This window comes from Lacerta agilis, chromosome 1 (genome assembly GCF_009819535.1).
Source record: "Lacerta agilis isolate rLacAgi1 chromosome 1, rLacAgi1.pri, whole genome shotgun sequence".
Classification (NCBI taxonomy): Eukaryota; Metazoa; Chordata; class Lepidosauria; order Squamata; family Lacertidae; genus Lacerta; species Lacerta agilis.
Genome location: NC_046312.1, coordinates 77,161,819 through 77,182,616, shown reverse-complemented (window position 1 = coordinate 77,182,616; position 20,798 = coordinate 77,161,819). Strand labels below are relative to the sequence as shown.

At 46.7% G+C, this 20,798-nt stretch overlaps 1 protein-coding gene across 2 annotated transcripts in view; it reads left to right on the top strand.

Moving 5' to 3' along the window:
- The window catches only part of B4GALNT4 (beta-1,4-N-acetyl-galactosaminyltransferase 4), a 172,400-nt gene that overhangs the window by 111,976 nt on the left and 39,626 nt on the right, over positions 1 to 20,798 (top strand). Inside the window, exons 3-6 of one of the 2 annotated variants that reach the window (XM_033156438.1) lie at positions 9,881 to 9,991; positions 16,393 to 16,488; positions 18,119 to 18,209; positions 18,707 to 18,807. In XM_033156438.1, coding sequence (XP_033012329.1) covers positions 9,881 to 9,991; positions 16,393 to 16,488; positions 18,119 to 18,209; positions 18,707 to 18,807 — 399 coding nt within the window. Of the gene's footprint in view, positions 1 to 9,880; positions 9,992 to 16,392; positions 16,489 to 18,118; positions 18,210 to 18,706; positions 18,808 to 20,798 lie in introns of those variants that run through there. The other variant, XM_033156447.1, reaches the window with a different exon arrangement.

Genomic DNA, 20,798 nt, shown 5'->3' with positions numbered 1-20,798 from the left:
GGTGAGAGATACCCTGCTGATCTCAAGCCCCAGAGGTGGTTTATGCTTCCTCTACTCTGCACTAGTTGCAGCTGGCCGAGAATTAATTCTGCCAGACTAGGAGTTTGACAAGGAGTCATTTATCACAGGCTAAGGCTTTTGTTTCCTCCTTTGAGTACCCTAATCGGCTGAGTAATTCGTCTCTGTATAATGAGGACTGGATGGCACAACCTAATTGGGGCAGGCATGAGTCATTTCCTGCCTGCCTCTGCATGCAAATAGGCCCCAAAGAGTCAGAGGGCACCCCATATCATCTCCTCTTCTCTTGCACACTTTCCACATACATTCTCCAAGTCTTTTTTCCTGAATTTTCGTTATTTTTTTAATGGTGTCTTTTATGTATCAGTGCTACATGTGTGCATGCACCTATATGTTGTCTCTTGTCTTCAGAATGGATATTGTTCATTTTCCACGGTGAGTCACATTCTGCTGTGTTATATTCTCTTTGCTCTTGTCCTGAAGCCACCCTGGGATCTCTTCACGTTTTGAAGCACCTACGCTCTGTTTGTCCCTGAAGTTCAGAAACTAGATTTTAGATGCTTTGAGATAGGATCGGGTATGAGCTGTGTCCTGGTGAGAAAGTGGAGACAGTCTTGCAAGATAGGAAGCAGCGCCAGTCAGTTGCGTGTCGAGACCCCAAAGCCGCCCTCCCGGGAATGAAATAAAGAGACCAGGACACAGAATATAAGGTTAATGATGTTGGGAAAAAATTTGGCCACAACTTTATTGATTACAGCATGTGAGCGGTAATGGCTTAAGCATTGAGTGGACCTGACTATATCTGACTCCTGCCCGCAGAGCAGGAAGTCCAGTAAGGGTAAACCACTGATAAGGGGAGCCCCGTCGATTCAGACCAACTCGAGTTCCCCTTGGGTTCCAATGGGGTCGTGGAGTGGCCCTAGCCCCGCCCCGGGCTTCGGACAAGATCCCACACCCCCCGGATTCCTTTAACGGACTACCCTTAAGCTTGGAGGGGCAGGCGATGGCCAGGCCTCCCCTCCCCCAACATTAGGTCACTCAATGCCTAACCGCCACCTTACAAAGTTGTGACGATTGCTAAGTGGTAGGCGAAAACCAAATGGCCCAGCCAATCTGCCAAGTGGAAAAATTCCTACCAGGCCCCTGACAAGGGCAGGCGACCAACCGAAGTCCAAAGCAAGGCCATAGGGTGAAACCTGCCTACAGGGAAGGGAGGGAGGGTGGGAGATCCGAGGAAGCGAGCCGAAAGGGAGTCTCTCGGCTCGCGCCTCTCTATTTGAAAGGGAGCCCCCGGCCACGCCCACAGCCGGCTGATTGGCCGGATGCCTGCTGACGTGGCCGGGGACTCCCTAAGCTGCGGGGGACAAAGTCCCCCGCCCACAGGAAGTGGGGAAGAGCGGCATTGCGGTCCACCGCAACTCCTCCCCACCCGGAAGTGGAGCGGATTTGCGTGTCGAGACCCCAAAGCCGCCCTCCCGGGAATGAAATAAAGAGACCAGGACACAGAATATAAGGTTAATGATGTTGGGAAAAAATTTGGCCACAACTTTATTGATTACAGCATGTGAGCGGTATTGGCTTAGGCATTGAGTGGACCTGACTATATCTGACTCCTGCCCGCAGAGCAGGAAGTCCAGTAAGGGTAAACCACTGATAAGGGGAGCCCCGTCGATTCAGACCAACTCGAGTTCCCCTTGGGTTCCAATGGGGTCGTGGAGTGGCCCTAGCCCCGCCCCGGGCTTCGGACAAGATCCCACACCCCCCGGATTCCTTTAACGGACTACCCTTAAGCTTGGAGGGGCAGGCGATGGCCAGGCCTCCCCTCCCCCAACATTAGGTCACTCAATGCCTAACCGCCACAAGAGTCCCGAAAGGGGCTCGCCGCCACATACCCTCACAGCTGTAACCAATTCTTCAATCCCTCCGCCAAATCGGCCAACCAGATGTCATTTCCCCAATCGGAGAGGTGAACCCCATCGTTGCGAAACAAAGCCATCTTGCTGTACACTATGTCGGGATGCGTAATCACTTGGCCACCAAACATGCGCACCTTCTGTGCCACTGAGCGATTTATGCGCTTTCGAGCATAGTCCGTTGCAGCTGGGTTAGTACTGTCGCGCCAGAAGCGCCTCTCCAACATCTGCGACCAGATAAGAGTCATTTTTGGGAAGGTCACAGCCAAATAGTCCAAGTCCTTCTTAATATTCAGAAGCAAGTCCACGCCCTTTCGGCCAGGCAAGTCGTTCTCTCCCAGCTGCACAACCAGAGCATCAGGGGGGCCTTCAGCATCAGCCCTAGCCATCACAATTGGCAACATCTCCCTCCATAGCATCCCTCGTCTCGAAATCCATGAGATATGAACACCTTCCGGAAGACCCAGCTGGCACCCCAGGCCACTGGCAATTGCTCTCAACCGGGCCCAATGAACAATGCTGTGCCCAACCATCCAGATCTCATAGCCCTGGGTCCCTGGAAAGGAAGGAAATGAAAAGAAGGGATCAGCCATGCATTGTTCAAACCGATGAGCCAGCACGGATGTAGCTTTTGAAAGCATTAGAACTCCATCGCCCCAAGGTCTTTATTCTATCTGTTGACAATCCCCAGTGAAAAGCAGTGGTAGCTGCGCCGATCCTAAAGGAATGAGCAGCAAATTCCTTGGCTGGGAGACCGCAAGCTCCGATAGCCATACGCATCACCCGAGTAAACTGCTGTCTAGCCAAACGGGACCCATCCTCGTGCACTAGGAGGGGACCGGAACCAGGGGGCCTAAGGTCGAGAAATCTTTTTGTGTCTTTTACGGGACATGGGCCACTCTGCATAGTTGCTGGCAATCGAAGCATGGCGCCCTTTCCCCTCTGATCAGTTTTTGAACGGCGGATATAAACCACCAACTCAGTTGCTGAAAGCTGGATGTCGCTGAGCTGTAAGCCTCGGGATAGGGGGCCTGGGTCACCCTCATGGACTACCTCCCCCACCCTTAGTGCCCCCAAAAACGCAATTGAATAGGCTGCAGCAAAAAGCCTGGCTTCGTATTTTGACCAACATATGGAGCGCAATTTGTCACGGATCTTACAGAGGAGTTCATAGGTGATAGGCCGGCGGCCATCCACGCTTGGAGGTTGCAATCTACGCCAACCCTCAAGCGCCCTTCGAACTACAAAATCAGCGCATGGGTCATGGAAGTGCATGGATTTTGCGAAAAATGAAATGGCAGCTGCCTGGATTTTCAGCGTTTTTGGGGCACGTCCTTGGTTGCGCAGGTGGACTAAGTACTGCAAGACGTGGCTGGTGGAGGGGTGTGTGTGCTGATGAATACCCAAATATTGTGTGCGGTATGTTAAGAAATCGGACCATGCTTTTGTGTAGGACCTAAGTGTGGAAGGTGCGACTGAGGCCAATACTCCCTGCATCACGTCTCGTTTCCAAGGCTCCATAGGTGTTCCGGGAAAGGCTCCGACAACTGCTGAGCCTCTGGCGCTAACATCCGGAAGCGGTCCATCTGTAAACGAGATAATGCATCCGCGATGTCATTATTGACTCCCGGGATGAATTTGGCTGAGAATACGATGTTAAATTGGAGACACCGCAAAACGAATGACCGGAGCAGAGCTGAAACCCTCTTTGAGCGTGATGATTGCTTGGCGAGAACCTTAACCACTGACTGGTTGTCCGTCCAGAAACAAACGCGGTGATGCATAAATTCCTCGGTCCACAGGTGAATAGCCACTACTATAGGAAAAAATTCCAAGAATGTTAAATCGCGAGTGATGGGCTTACCCCGCCAACTAGCGGGCCATTGTTGGGCACACCAGCGCCCCCTGAAATACACACCGAAACCCAGGGAACCTGCAGCATCTGACTGTACTTGGAAATCTGTAGAAAGCCTCAGAGTATCCTGCCAGAGAGACACCCCATTATACTTATCCAAAAACTGAAGCCAATCCTGGAGGTCCTCCTTTACCGACTTGGGGAGGCGCGTCCTGTGATGGGGAGATCGAAGACCCGCCGATAACCTTGCCAACCGCGAGCAGAAAGGACGCCCAGGAGCTACCACACGACAGGCAAAGTTCAGATGACCCAGCAAGGATTGTATTTGTCTGAGTGTTACCTTTTTCAGGGGGAGAAGCTGGGAAATAGTTGCCTTAAGAGCTGTCAGCTTCTCTTCCGGCAAACGTGAAGTCTGGGCGACAGTATCAAGTTCTATACCTAGGAAGGTCATTGTGGTAACTGGGCCCTCTGTTTTTTCTTTGGCCAAAGGAACTCCCAGTTCCTCTGAAAGAGAGGCAAAGGCATTAAGGAGAGTAGTGCATGCGATACTGTTAGGGCCGCCCACCAGCAGAAAATCATCGAGATAATGGGTCACGCCTGACATACCGGTTTTGAAGCGCAGGGCCCAGTCCAAGAAGGTGCTGAACGTCTCGAATGCAGCGCATGCCACGGAACAACCCATAGGCATTGCTTTATCAATGTAAAAGGATCCTTCAAACCTAAAACCTAGCCAGCGGAAGTCCTCAGGATGCACCGGAAGGAGGCGAAAGGCTGATTCAATGTCGCACTTTGCAAGCAATGCGCCCTTACCAAAATTCCGAATAAGTTTTATGGCATGATCGAAAGAGGCGTATTTGACTGTACATAATTCGGCCGGGATAGCATCATTCACCGAACCTCCCTTGGGGTAGGATAAATTATGGATCATGCGGAATTCCCCAGGGGTTTTCTTAGGCACTATACCCAAAGGGGAAACATGTAAATTGGGAATAGGGGGGCGGGGAAAAGGGCCAGCTACCCTCCCAGCCACAATTTCTTTATTTATTTTCTTTTTTGCTATTTCTGGCATTTCTCTTACTGATTTTTGGTTGGGGGGATCCTTCGAATGTGGAGTGAATGAAACAGGGATCCTGAAACCCTGCGAAAAACCCCTCCAGAGATAAATTGCTGCTTTCCTGTTTGGGTATATGTCAAGGAGTGATTTTAGTGAATTCAACCTGATGGGTGAGAAGGCTAGTGAGAGAGAATTATTGCCTACGCATGCCTCCGGGAGCTGGGGGCTGCCCACCCTGCCTATTCTGCTGGTGGGAACCCCCGCCCCCACGAAAGGGCTGCTTTCCTTTATAACAGGACACCACTGGGTGATTGCCACGACACCTATCGCACTCGTGCACGTACTTGCAACCGAGCCTCTGGCATAATCCCTTGTTAAAATCCCAGCAAATTTTTTTGGCGTTGGACTTTTTAGCGTTGTATGTCCCTAATTTACCTTGATCCAGAGGCTTCTTCTCGATATGGGGGCCCACATATTTTAGCCAAGTGAACTGGTCAACCCGGTCCCAGCGTGCAGAAGGAAGCGTAGCGGCGTTTCTCCGAAAGGTTTTGTCGTACCTGATGGCCGCTGCCTCGCCGGCCATTGCGCATGCTGTCCGTACAATTGATTGGTAGACAATCAAGTGCATGGCTCTCTTAGGATAAGCAGCTGCTACTACACAGGAAAAAACTTGGAAACCATTTAACCAATTCTCAAACGTTTTTTCAACTTTTGGTGACTTATACTTCCGCTTGCCATAATCACGCTTCCCTTCCCACTTTTCAGGAACCTCGTCCAGCGGCACTAACTTAAACATGTCCACATATTCTCCATTTAAAATTTTTGCCCTGGTTTTTGAAGACAGGTGGTTACCCAATATAATATCCTTGGGCCTGTTGGTTGCAATTTTTACATCATCAACCAAGGCCCCATCCTTACATTCCAAAGTCCCTCCAAATCTTTTTCTATGAGAGTTAGCTCTCCTATTCCATGCCCACAAAGGAAGGCCAGGCACCCCTTCCCCATGACCCCAGTAACAATCCATGGACTCATCACTATCAGAGCCAGAGGAGGAGGAAGAAGAAGTACCTGAATCTGAGTCCGAGTCGTCTTTTCTTGATCTCTTGCTCTTCTTTTTTGAATGCTTCTTCTGCTGACGCTTCCTAGCTGTCTCTGGGAAAGGGTGTGTGTTCTCATCGGAGGATGAGTCATCACCAGTGACCAGCAGCAGAGGGTTAGCCTGCGCAACACTGGGAGGTATTAATTGAAAACATTCCCCTTCGGGCGCATAGGCAGAGGAAGAGGAGGGTTGTGCAACACTGGAAGATATTAATTGAAAACGTTCCCCCTCGGGCGCATTGGCATAGGAAGAGGAGGGTTGTGCCTTTTTGCTTTGCCTTGTCCTGGAGGGTCGTGATTGTACCTCAGACTCAGGCTGCACGGTTGCACGCGGCTGCTTAGATTTTTGCGGACGCTTAGAGGAGGCAGGCTGCTTTGCGCGCGTTTTTGAGGTTGACTTAGGCTGGGAAGCTGCGGCAGAACGCGTTTTTGAGGACGACTTAGGCTGGGAAGCTACCGCAGATAACTGGGAGTCGTTGAACAGAACTTGGGATGGCCCTGGCCTCTGATCCAACTCCTCACTAACCTGAGCAGTATTGGAACCACTGGCCAACGTATCAGGAATAACATCAGAGGCGGACTGGGTTTCTGACCCCTCATCTTCCTCTCCAGGCCTAAAGCGTTGCATCATGTTATCAAATTCATTAAAAAACTGTTGCAACTCGTGAGGGTTTTTTGCCATACTAGCTAAGGTTGACCCCAGTTGTCCAATGGCCTGCCGTGCTAAAGAAGGGCCTTTTTCGGAATGAGCTCCTTGGGACTGAGCGGTCGGCTTTGAGGCTGACATGGCAGTAATGGAAGATTGATTGATTTATTTGTTTAAAGGCGCTGTAATAACAGAAGGAATTTCCTTGACTGATAGCACTGGTACCAGGAAGGCTGAAGCAGCAAAATGAGTCAAAGCACAACTCCACCAAATTTAAAACAGCTTCCACAGACCCTTTTTATTTTTTCAAACTGGTTTGAAGAAGATCAGTAGAAAAGGAGAGCTCAATATGCTTACTGCAGCAAAAAGGCCTCAATTATTCAAGCAATGCCACGCGCTGCATTCAAAATGGCGCCGCGCACGTGATCACGACCAAAATGGCGGCCTGCAAGCTCTTAGCAAATTTCACTCTTAGTAAATTTCAATGTCAAATAACCTACTTGGAAATACCGTGGCACGTAAACAGTTGATTTAAAATTGCACACTCTTGATAAATTGGACCGCTACACAAGCAATTAAATTGGCACAGCCAGCACTATTACTCAGTTCCAGACCCAATTAACTTCTTTGGAAACAGAGTTGCCCCTTGAAACTTTTTTTTTTTCTGACCGAGCCTCCCCCGTTCAAATTAGATATGCAAGTATCTTAATTTCCAGCTGGAATTTTTAGAGTGAAACTACAATCCCAGGCACGGCAACGTGGGGAAACAATGCGGACCCAAAGAGTTACCGCTAAAACCACTTTCAATCTTTATTTATTTGTTTATATGCATGTATATTTTAAATTTATTTGAGTTTGTTTATTCTCTTTAATTTCTACCTATTGATTTATTGATTTATTTTTTTATTGTTATTATTTATGTATTTATTTACCTATTTATTTATTTATTTATTTTATTTATTTATAGTTTGTTAAGCTCCGAAGGTCACGTGGCGCATTCAAAATGGCGCCGCACACGTGGCGCTAGCTAAGATGGCGGCCACCCCGTTGTTGTTGTTGTTTTTTTTTTGGTTTTTTTTTGGGTCAGCAGTAAACCACCAGCAACACGATGAGAGCCACCCACCCCCGCAGAAAGAAGGGTAACCGCGCTACCACCCAGAGGAAGGCTATACCGAATGCAGATGCAGGAACCCGGTTAACAGGCTTGAGCTGCCCGCTAACTCCTTTAGCCCCCCTCAGGCGTCGAAGCCGCAATATGGGCCGAGTCAAAGGCTAAAGAATAAAGCGCAGCCAGTTCCTGCCCCCCCACACTCCTCCACACAGTCCCCGCTACTTAGCTGTTTTCTTGGCGGCGTTGCTGGGTTGCGGTGGCTGTAGGCTCGATCTGACTGAAGCCCGGTGGCTGTGGCTGCAACGTAAGGCGAAGGGGGAGCGCGGAGCCTCAAACCCGGAAGCGCAACGGCCGCGGCGGCAGCGAGAGCCTTGCGATCGCAAGTCAGCCCAAAATGAAGCCAAAGGTGGAAAGGTAGGCGAGGAGAAGCGAGGCGGAAGGTCGGGAACCAGTTGGGGGGGAGAACGCGGGTCCGCAGGGGCGCCAAGCGCTGCGATCGCTCGGCTACGACGGCCCGGAGCGGCAGAAATCCTGGCAAAGTACCGATGCGGCTTCAGCAGGCAAGGGCAGCAGGAAGAAGGAAGGCTTATGCCGGCAAGGGAAGCAGGACGACAGGCAGCGGGATAGCAGCGGCGAGCAGCAGAAAGGCGGCAGCAAGCCACGGGAAGGAAGCAGCAAGCGGGGGAGCGATCCTGGGAGATCCGAGGAAGCGAGCCGAAAGGGAGTCTCTCGGCTCGCGCCTCTCTATTTGAAAGGGAGCCCCCGGCCACGCCCACAGCCGGCTGATTGGCCGGATGCCTGCTGACGTGGCCGGGGACTCCCTAAGCTGCGGGGGACAAAGTCCCCCGCCCACAGGAAGTGGGGAAGAGCGGCATTGCGGTCCACCGCAACTCCTCCCCACCCGGAAGTGGAGCGGATTTAACACCATCCTGCTTGTAACACATCACTTGGGAGTGTTATTACATGCACTCAGTAAAGCGGAAGAGATCGGAGGTTTTTAATCAAGGGTATATCCTAGCCAGCAATAGTCTACTCATCGGAAATGTAAGAACTGCATAAGAAATAGCATTAAAACCCAACTATAATCATTTGGAAATAAGTTCAATTGTTTCAAGGAGAAATTTACTTCCAAATAATTAAACTTAGGATCACAGATTATGCATGTTCATTCAAAACACAAGGTTTTGCATGTTTATTCAAAAGCAAGTCCCATTTTATGGAAATACTTTGTGTTGACTCTAAACATACCTTGCCTCTCCATGTAGTAGTAGTAGTAGTAGTAGTAGTAATAATAATAATTATTATTATTATTATTATTCACCGCCCATCTGGCTGGGTTTCCCCAGCCACTCTGGGCAGCTTCCAGCAAAATATTAAAAATACAATAAAACATCAAACATTTAAAACTTCCCTAAACAGGGCTGTTGAATTTGGAGTGAGGAGTGAGGTCAGTTTCATGTCATAGGCATAAAAAGAAACTGCAAATACTGCTTATCCCTTTGACTAGTGTGCAGTTCCATTTGTTGTATCTCACTCATCCTCCCAAGAACCAAATGCACATTAGGTGCTACTAACCTGGGTGGGCTACTTGCCACAGTGTCTATGCTCCACCTCTACTGTTAGAGACAGTATGCCTCTTAAATACCACTTGCTGGGAATTATAGGGGGCAGAGTGCTGTTGCACTCAGGTCCTGCTTGGGTACTTCCCACAGGCAGCTTGGTTGACCTCTGAGATCAGGTTGCTGGACTAGATGGGCCATTGTCCTGAGCCAACAAGGTTCTTCCTATATGTTCTTATGGTAAATGTGTTCAAAATTATTTCCCCCTCCTCCTGTTTGTTTCTGAATATAATACCCCCACCCACCCCTGCAACTTCCCTGTGGACTGAGGTGATTTCAATTAATTGCAAGATTCTACTTTGGAGGAGAATGGTGTATTCTGTATGACATTAATGCATGAACTCCTACACCAGGTGCTGAGGTGACTTCCATGAAGCCAAACAATTTAGTGCTGGAGATAATTGATCCTGTCAAGCAGAGAGCATGTTGCGCTGGCAATAGCTAATAATAGAAATGACATTAGTACTTTCTGTTTTGTTCTCTCACCTTGGCCCTTTATGGGATTCATCCCACTTGGTGCTGAATTTGCTGTTGTTGCTTCTACTGCTCCTCCTCCCTTCTTACAGACTGAAGAGCAAGGGGTTGATGGTTGGTTTTCAAAAAGACATGGCCTTGACAGAGCTGGAAGACCCCCAAAGCCAAACGTGACCAGACATGTTTTGCCCTGGAGCGAGCAGGTAAGCTGGACAAAGCAAATTTTCAAGGAAGGGAGGTAATCTGGAGGGGCGGGGTGGTTTGCAGAGGAGAAGTTTGTAAAATGATACTAATTGTGCAGTTACCAGCTGTGTGCAAAGGTGAAATCATTGGGCACAATTCCGATTAATAACCTTAATTAAGTCCCAGTGAAATGAATAACTGTGTAAGAGCAGTATCGACCCTCTTGCCCAGTTCCTGTTCATTTCAGTGATGCTTCAAGGAATAGTTTCACAATGGATTGTGGCCTTTTGCTTCACTCCTACTTTGTCCTCCAAAATAGTGCACCTATGAAGGATGCTTTAAGCAGAGGCCACCTGTCTCAGGCCAGGAGATGTGAGTGGGTGACCCATAAGGTCTACTCGTGCCTTATGGTTTTATGAAACGTAATAATAAAGCTTGAGATACCAGCCAGCAATTCCCCTCTTACAGTATTTGAACCCTTCTTGAACTGCACACTAATAACAACTGGATGCAGTTTTTAGATATTGATGCAGAGAAAATTACAGACACACATAATTAGACCAGGCATCCAAGGCAGATCAGAGGCCAGTGTGCATTCACTCCATCCTGCTCCATCACATTTGGTCCAGCCCATTTCACACTGATTTCCCAGCACTGTATTACTTTTATCAGTTCAGGGTAAAGCCCAGCCTGGATTGACTGACACCTGTGCCTGGGCACCTGCCTGCTTAATGCACTCATGCATTATTCAGCCAGCATTCTGCCTGCTACCATGAAAAGCATCAGGAAAGTCCTGAAGAACTGTGGCAAGGAAGCTGTTGTTAGTGGGATGCATTGAGATGCCCAAGAGGGTAGGTGCTGAGTGATGCTTATGGGAGGAGGATGAAGTTTGATCACAGAGCCAGACCTGGGAGTTGCATCGCAAGTGAGCAAATCCCACAGATCAGTAAGCACCATCAGCAGCCAGGCAAAAGAAGTCTGGGACATGCTGTGGCACATAATGGGCTTTGTTCGTTGATTTGTCAAGTGGTTAGGTCTCATTATCTGCGAGGTTTCACGGGAGGCTGGTCAGCATCCTCAGTAGCTTTGTGCAAAATAGCAGCCCTGATGTACATGACACCTATTGAGTAGTCAATCCTAAAACATTTAGCCTCTCTTTCCAAAGAAGGTTCCCTGATGGCTGTGGGGAAGATCGTTTACTACAGACTGGTGGTGCAATGCATACCAGTTGGGGGGCTGCATGGTGCCTTCTTCAGCTGCCCCATTGGAAGGGAAATCCCTCCCCCTCTCATGATATCCTTCCCAGCAGCTTCTGTTTTCCTCAGCTCCTATGGATTAGTTAAGCGCCATTGACTTCACTAAAGTTGCACATCTGCACCAGCTGATGATCCAGCCCTCCGTTTGAAGCGCACAACAATGCCTAGAGGGGAGCAGCAGCTGAGATGTGCCAGATTTTGATCCACAGACTTGAATCCAGGAAGCGGGGGTGGTCATTAATCACTGTTTGAATGAGGACTCTGTTGTGATTATAGAGAGGAAGATTAAGAGTGTATTGCTAGTGAGAGAGGAGTGGGCCCTTGTTAGCATCTCAGAAGGCTGTAGGCTCAGAAGTTACTGTATCCTCATAATGATGAACTGTTTACTGTAGCCCTCCTTGTACCTCTCTGGTGTTGACGCTGCACCAGAATTTTTGGAGTCCAGTGTTAGCAGTCCCATGCTGTATAGGGAAAGTTTGTGGTTGCCACAGAATTTCTTTGCCAGGAGTATAGAGCAAGGTTAGAAAAGGGCTCTCCAGCCATAGCTAGCTCTGTATACTGACTGGGCTTAGAATACCCGAGAAATTCCTGTCCCGTATGAGATGTTCCACGTTCACCACAGTCATGTAGAGAGACCACACTTGGTTACCTTTGATTTCTACAAGAAGCAGGGCTTTCTCCGAGTTGATGCCAAACCTCTGGAACTTCTTCATTTACAGACTATAAGTAATGCTATGATTTTTTTTTTAGTTCAAGCCCAGGCTTCCCCAACCAGGTGCCCTCCAGATGCTGCTGGACTACATTCTTGACCATTGGACATGCTGGCTGGGGCTGATGGGAGTTGTAGTCTTAACAACATCTGGAGGGCACCAGGCTGGAGGAGGCTGATCAAGACCTTTGTACTCCACCAGGCACATACTTGAGGAAACTGACTCATTTAAGTTGACTTGATTGTATTGTTCTATAAGTTAGAAATTTAAATGTTTTTGTTGTGGGATTATGTATGTTTTATTGTTGTGAATTGCCATGGAAGGTTATTATGGGGTAGGATAGAAGCATACAATTTTAAAATGGTAGAACTATAGGCCTATTACAGGAACTGAAGAGTTTTGGCTCATGTGATCCCTCCTTTAGAGGCAAGAGTATGACCTTGCTCTGTATCTCTCAGGTGGATATCTGTAAATGGATGCCTAAACAGTTACTGCTGGGTTACTGATATCTGCAGATGGTGCTGTGAAGTAGCCCATAACAAAATTGTGGCTTATCTGTGCCACCACAATTGTGCTAGATGGTTTGAAACATAGTCTACACAGAAAGGAGCCATTCCTGATCTCAGCATTTGCTATTCATGTCAGGCTTGAAACATCAAATGACACAAGCATATGTGACTGTAGTCCTACTGGTAGAAAGGACTGTGCCACCTCAGAAGACACATAAGAGATCATTTATTTGACAATGCCCCCGTATTAAATTCTCCTTGTGTTTGTAAAAACAGAGAAGGTTTCTAGCATTAGCCTTCCCCCTGACATACTATTTATTATTTGTTATTATATTTATTGAATTTATATATTGCCCTATACCCAGAGGTCTCAGGACGGTTCACAGAACAAAATCAAAATCTAAAACCACAAAATAGATAATCAAAATAAAAACAACCCAATAATACCCCTCCATTGGATGGATGCACACAAACATGGGTACCAACTTTGCATTTCCATAGGTAAATTAGTTTGCCTACAATTACACTTTACTCATAAGGTGCTCTGGCCTACAGTTTCAAGCAGCAGGATGGCACAGCTACTCAGCAGTAGACCTATTCATGAATAAAGGCCCCAACCTGCCTTTTACCCTTCTTTGTATCTTGTGTTCCCTTAATTATTCCTGCATTGTACTTTGCAAATGTGCATGGAATGTGCACAGAATATGTTGCTTGATCAGAGGCAAAGCAAAGTGTTTGGAGGAAGGGCCACAGCTCAATGGAAGAGCAACTGTTTTGAGTGCAGAAGGTCCTAGGTTCCATTCCTGGCATCTCCAGGTAGAGCTGGGAACCATCTGAAACCCAGGAAGAGCACCTGCCAGTTGGTGTAAACACTCCTGAGCTAGATGGACCAATGTTCTGACTCTGTATAAGACAGCTTCCAATGTTCCGTGGACATCTCAGAGCAGTTTAGAAAGCCTGGCATCCAAGAGAGAACCTTTTCATTAAGAAATGACTGCACTGCAAGTGTATTTCTATATATTCATTACACTACCATGTTCTGTGAACCAATCCCATGTTATGCTTTGCCCTGCTGAAAGGGTAGCCAATAGTAATAATGGAAAAAAGTATATTGAGCATATGAAGTCAATTAATTAGATGATTGTGCTTAACCACTAGAATAAGCCTCAGAGGGCTGAAAAGAAATAATGAGAAAGAAATTAAGAAATAACGAGAGAGAGAAATGGGCAAAAGAAGAGCAGCCTGCCAGAACTTCACTACAAATTTAAACCAATTAAAATGCCTCAGATCTCCACCCCCAAAGAAGTCCTGGGACTCATAGATCGGTGGGTGGATGGGGCTATGATTCTCTAACAGTGAATTCTCAACATTTTAACAAAGCTACAGTTCTCATGAGTCTTTGAGGCTGCCATAAGAAAGAGCTTTAAAACCAGCTTATATTTATACTGGCCTCCTTCATACAGCCTTCTGAGGTGGCACAGCCCTTTGTAGCACTACCCAGAGCAAAGCCATGGTTTGGGTTAGCATTAGGTACAGACCTAGGTTCATGGTTTGTCTCGCTCCGAACAAACCATGAGCTGTAGCCAATATTTGTCCTTAGCTTACTACTTGTGGTTTATTGGGTAGAGACAGACTACAAGCCTGGGTTTGCCCATGGCTTGGCTGCAGGTAGCAAAGCAGCCAAATAACTTGAAGAGAAGTGGCTGTGGTTTTCACTCCGCGCACATGTATGCTTGCTTGTTAATGCTTAGCCATGTTCTGGCTTAGTGTTGCATGCAAAATGAGCCAGTGTGATATGGCAATAGGTGGTGCATGCTGTTTTAAATACAAAGGCTTGGGGTGGGGGCCATTGGGGATGGGCATCATCCCTGGGACAGTTATGTGGGCTGGATATAGCTTTAATCTGGGAAAGCGTTTTCATTATAAGGGGATACGGACTACTTAGCAATCATTGTTAAAAGAGCCACAGCTGATAACATTTGATATGACATGGTCATAAAGTAAGTTTTAGTACCTGTGTTGTATTCCTGACACAGATATGGACAAGGCATGGCTACTGTCAGAGTGCGGCTGTTGTTTGTAGAAGGAAGCAGTTACTGTCATAGCTGTCAACTTTCCCTTTTTTGTGGGAAATTCCCTTATTCCAGCGCCGTTTCCCATTGCAAAAAAAGGGAAAGTTGACAGCTATGGCTGTTTCCCAATGAAAAAAAAAGGGAAGGTTGACAGCTCTGGTTATAGTTCCAAATTCTGGCTGATACCTTGACTGTGAGGAATTAAGAGCCTGAGTGGTTTCAAACAGGAGAGAAGTAATTCTGGAAAGGAGTTTTTACCTTCTGAAATTTCATCCCAATTATGCCTACCCAGGAAACGCCTCTCTAGTTTTTTTTTAATTCAGTTAAGGTCCTCTGCATTGATCAGTGTGACTAAGCACCATCATTTACCTGGCTTCTGTTGTGCTGATTATGTCAAAAGTATGTACACAACACAAGATGTTTAAGGAGTAATGCTTGAATGGGAGTAGAGACCTTGATGCCCTTCATTGCACTGGGCCAGATCTCCATACTGGCCCTAAATAAACAGCTGGTTCAATGGATGCTGCATATACTGCTCTACCAAACAGGAGACTCTGCATCCAGTTCCAGCTTGTCTGAGCTGTCTTGTCCAAGCCCAAAATGATTGTTGTAATTGAAGAGCTTAGGCTCACACTGCATGAGTTGGGCCTGCCTCTGGTTTTTCTTGAGGGTGGGGGTAGGTGGGATAGCAATAGAAGTTGCTACTGAGGTATGTGACGTAAACTGGTATCAGAATCCACCATACACCACCTCCAACTATGTTAAAAAGGGATGTTTTAACTGCAGTGGGACAGCTCTGTGCAAAAATTGGAAGGCAACAGCCAAACCCAAGGAAAGTAATGACTCAGAAAAGTAATGGAATTTGCTAACCTAGCCAGTACATTAACTGCATATCAGGATTCTATTGCGTCTTACATTTCATTGCTTGAAGAATAGAGATCTGTCGCTCATTATGTGTCAAATGTCCTCTCTATTGCTAACATAGATCACAAGTATCTGAATGTCTTTTGAAAATGTTTTATTTTTATTTTTGATTACATTTTTGTTAGTGTTGTTAGCCCACATTATTTTACTTTTAATTTTGTGATAGCTATGTTTTGCTATATGCATGTTATATTTTTTTAAATGGTGGAGAGCTAGAAATAGGGAAGAAGAAGAGAGTCGAGTAGCTTGAGCTCAGAGTTTATGATTTTGGAGTGAAGCAAAGCTAAATTTATATTTTCACAAAGGCTTTGTGGATTCTTCCTATTCATCTTGTTTAAGACATGAGGTTAGAATATTTTTGCTCCCGGTACATCGCTTATGACGCTGGTGTTCACTGCAGTAAACACATACCATGTGGATGATATATCCACATCTTTAGACAAGTTTGCATCATGGACCTGTTAGGGTTCCCAAGCTCTTGTACACAAATGTTGAAAGATGAAGATACATCTTTGCTGTGAGGAACACTGGTGCACCTGCAGCAGTCAGCAGGGAAAGGACCAAAAGTCAGTGGCAGAGCAGGAGGTCCCATGCAAGAGGTCCCAGATTCAATCCCTGGCATCTCCAGGTAGGATTGGAAAGACTCCTGGCCCAGGGGTGCCACCTAGGGGGGCTGAGGGCCCCCTAAAATTTTCAAGGAGGCCTCAATATTCTGCAGGCTCACCTGGCCTACCCATGTCTGCAGCAGGCTTAAGGTGTATACCTGGCACCACCAGGAGAAGGAGGTATTTCAATACTGCGATAGTCTTTCAGGGCTCCAGGATTGTGTTGCACTATGTAATGTTTATATTCTCTCTCTGTCACACATGTGCATGCACACAGGCATACACCCACGCACCCAGAATTGCCTCAGAGAGCTTGTGTATAGCCTAAATGTTGTTCTTCTGCAGTACAAAGGGAAAGCAAACCTGCATGTATTTGAAGACTGGTGTGGAGGAGCTGTTGGGCAACTAAGGAAGAACCTGCATTTCCCCCTCTATCCGCATGTAAGTACAAGTGAAAGACGAAGAGGCCAGTTGCTGCATAACTTCCAGGAGGGAGGTTTCTGTTACTCTCTATGTGTGTAGTAAATATCCGTAGCCACTGTTGCGGTAAATGTCCATTCTACTAGTAACTAGGGCATTTGACTTGATCTACATGCTAATGAAATCCACAAGTGTAGTTCCTTTGATTTCAGCAGGCCAGTATCAGGGTGTGGTAAGGTTTATCTAATGAGGTGTGCTCCTTATGTTGCTGGACTGCAACTCCCATCATCCCTGACCCATTGGCCATGCTGGATGGGGCTGATGGGAATTGGAGTCCCAGCAAGATTTGGAAGGTCCCACGTTGACTGCCTCTGGGCAATGGTATCCCATTCCCATGTTCACATCCTTGTGCCTGCCCCAGCTTTAAGACAGACAAAATCAAGGAGGCTGACTTACTTCCATGCAGGACACTGGCAATGTGAAGGAAATATCCAAATGGCTTCCATGTGTGCCTTTAAAGGTGCAGTACTCTTACGCTGATCCATCTACTAAGGGCTCATGCTAAACATGGAACTTCTGAATGAATCTCCTCTAAAGACACTTGAGTGGGAGGAGGAATTTGAAGAGGAGGCTTGGCGAATATAAATTATTCTCTGTTTTCCAGTGTATAAGCATGTTCACAAAATACTGTATTTTGATATCTTTTGAGCCAGGCTTTTGCAGGGAGCTGACTAAATGCTGACTAGTGATGGGTCTACCAGCTTGATATACCAATACTGACGCTTTAGTTATTTAAACTTTTATTGTAGACAATAATAAGAATCCACTGACAAGCATATGAATCGGTATGGCTTACTTGACCCAACAATCCTACACCCCTTCACACATGAAATACAAATCTCACTGCAGCCACTAAAGATAACTAACCATGCCCTAGCGCAGGGGTCCCCAAACTAAGGCCCGGGGGCCGGATACAGCCCAATCGCCTTCTAAATCTGGCCCACGGATGGTCCGGGAATTAGCATGTTTTTACATGAGTAGAATGTGTTCTTTTATTTAAAATGAATCTCTGGGTTATTTGTGGGGCATAGGAATTCGTTCATTTTTTTTCTTCAAAATATAGTCTGGCCCCCCACAAGGTCTGAGGGACAGTGGACCGGCCCCCTGCTGAAAAAGTTTGCTGACCCCTGCCCTAGCGCCTCCCCCCCCCCCACCTCTCTCACTACCAAGGAAATATAATAAGCGGATAGAAAGAGAACCTACCCAAGGGATGTTGATGCAAAACACCACACATACACTAAGTAAAAGAATATAAGTTTTACCACCCCAGCCTCCCTCCCCCCACCTTCTCCCCAACCTTATACTGCATACAACACTAACGTCTCACAACAAATGTAATTGATCTATAGAAAACACAGCCTGAAAAATGAGACAATGCCCGTACATTTGTAAACCATGAAAATCTTTAATAAAAAAGTCTTTTATTGTATGGTTTGATAGTGTGTTGAGGTGTAACCTGCACTGGGAGCAATAGAACTGATGAAGGGTATGATAAATATCGCACAAATTAATATAATATACATTTGCTCAAGGCCATTGTTGTGGAATATTACATTCAAACACTCTCTTCCTCTTTTCTTCTGGCTCTTAGACCCGCACAACAGTGAAAAAGTTGGCTGTGTCACCCAAGTGGAAGAATTATGGCCTCCGTATATTTGGGTACATCCATCCCTTCAAAGATGGTGAGCTGAATTAACAACCCTTTACTCTGTCTGCAAAGCTGCACTTCATTGCTGAGGTCTCACCTTCTTCCCACTCAGAGATACCTGTGCCTTAAAGAAAACCATATGCATTTTGTTGCCCCTGCTCCTAATCTCTCACAGTGGGAGTTATAGGAAACTGCAGAGGGACCCGCTCTCTGTTGCTCCTTTCTAGGTCAAGAGGCTTCATGCCATCAGAACGCCTTCAAGTGTATCCCAGGCTATGGAAGTTAAGAAACTACCATCTCTCTATCCCCCTTCCCGCCACCCACCAGTGACCAAGCATCATTCCAGGGGCTCTTGAGTCCCAGACTACAGCATCCAGTAGACATTTGACACATTGACTTGAAAAGGCTTGTCTCTCTCAGCCACAACATGCCCAGCCCACCAGCATATGAAATCTTTATTGCTCAAGCCTCCTGCTCTCACCTGCTCCTGCAGTCCTCCCTGCAGCTCAACTTTTCTTCTTTGCCTTGTAGGGGACTTCCAGTTTTCTGTAGCTTCGGATGACAACTCTGAATTTTGGCTCAGCCCTGACGAGACTCCAGCCAATGCCCGTCTGGTGGCATTTGTGGGCAAGGTGGGATCCATTTTATGCTTTCTCTTAGCTTCTCACATTGTAATAGGAAGGCCAATAGATACATGTTAGTGGCATTGTAGCATCTTTCCATGGATAGGTGTGCTTCTTGCTGTCTTCTTACAAGCAATGCCATCTGGCGTCATCTCCCTGGCTCCTTGCTAGGATAGTTAAATGTAAATGTAGCCAGTAGTATTGCCACTGGGAGCCATAGAAACCTCGAGCCAACTCAGCTGTGATTCTTACATCTGGAGGCTGCATAATTAAAACCTGGACCTATTATAACACAAAACACAAAAATGTGTGTATATGAGTCTGTTCTTAATGCTGTTGTGTTTTGATAGTAATGTTTTTCTGCAGCTGTGGCTCACAACCTGAGCCTTACACCTGGTTCGCTCAGTAACACTGATTTCAAGGTTAAGCCTGTGCACAGATGTGGCAGATATTTCTCTGCTTTGTTCTGAATGTGAAGGTAAAGCTCTTATTTCCACGGTGGCTGCAGAGAGAGCCTGTTTCACAGCCATATTAGCAAATAGAGAAATTATGGAAATAAGGAGCCCTTTTCTCCATCTAAGGGGTGAGAAATGCACTTTGCCATTTGATAGCTGGCAAAATGGTTTGGATTTAAAACATTAAACTTGGCTCATACCGTGAAAGCTTTGCTATGTTGGGAAGAAACAGGCTAAGGAGCACAACTAGGAACTAATGAAAGTATTGTCAGGTGGAGAGATCGGCAGTATTTCAAATTTCTGCTTAAGTCTTCCCTTAAGCAATGGCTTAAAAATGCTCAAAAGCAACTCAGCAAATGTTTCTTTGTCCATGTTGCCAGCGTTTACCTCTGGTTTTGCTTCAGAGCTTTAGATTTCCTGAGCCCAGGAAGAAACTGCATCCCTGTGCCATATATAAGCAGAGAAATAGAGACCATGGATACAGAGATGATGCAGATACTCAGGCCAGCCCCATTTCTAAGGCCATTCAGCAAAATCAATTTCTTTGACAGAGATAGTAAAGTATGATTGTGGCCTCAGGGCATCACTTGCTTAGCGTTACTATTGCCCTTGTGTTCAATGCTAACAGCATGCAGGAGGTGATAAGGAATTAGCATAGATTTCAGATTAGCGGGGTTAGACCTTTGACTAGGGTGGTTGCGGTTGTATATATTGTATATGTTTCTGCGTGCCATGCAGGTAATGAATCTGACCATTTTGCTGGTTTCCCAGACTCTGCCCCTAGTTTTACTCCATCACAAACAGGATTGTTTTCATCACTGAAGTGTTGGAGGATATCATTTTAGGGGTTTATAGCTAATAACTACTGGAAGAATTGTGTTCCATATTATGTTTTAAAGGTATATCACCACTCCAACAGGCCTGTCTGTATTTTGAACCCAGGACCTCTCACACACAACTTGAAAATGGTGGCCCCATGACCTATAGGTTTTAGGCCCAACCAATGCGCTGTGGTCTAAACCACAGAGCCTAGGGCTTGCCAATTGGAAGGTCGGCAGTTCGAATCCCTGTCACGGGATGAGCTCCTGTTGTTCGGTCCCAGCTCCTGCCCACCTAGCAGTTCAAAAGCACATCGAGGGCAAGTAGATAAGTAGGTACCGCTCCAGCAGGAAGGTAAACGGCGTTTCCGTGTGCTGCTCTGGTTCGCCAGAAGTGGCATAGTCATGCTGGCCACATGACCCAGAAGCTGTCTGCGGACAAACACCAGCTCCCTCGACCTATAGAGCGAGATGAGTGCGCAACCCCAGAGTCGTCCATGTCTGGACCTAACGGTGGCAGACCTGTGTCTGCTTTAAAGCCTAGGGGTGGAATGCTAATTAAGTCTAAAAGTGGGTATTTGTGCTAAATGCTGTTATCACAACTGGCACTTACCCATCTTTTCAACAAGTGTTTATATCCTAGCCAAGTTCATTTCCAGCATCAGAACATGGCTGGGGACAGGGAGGAGAAAATCCTGTCAGATGAACTGTAAGAATGAAGTGAGGA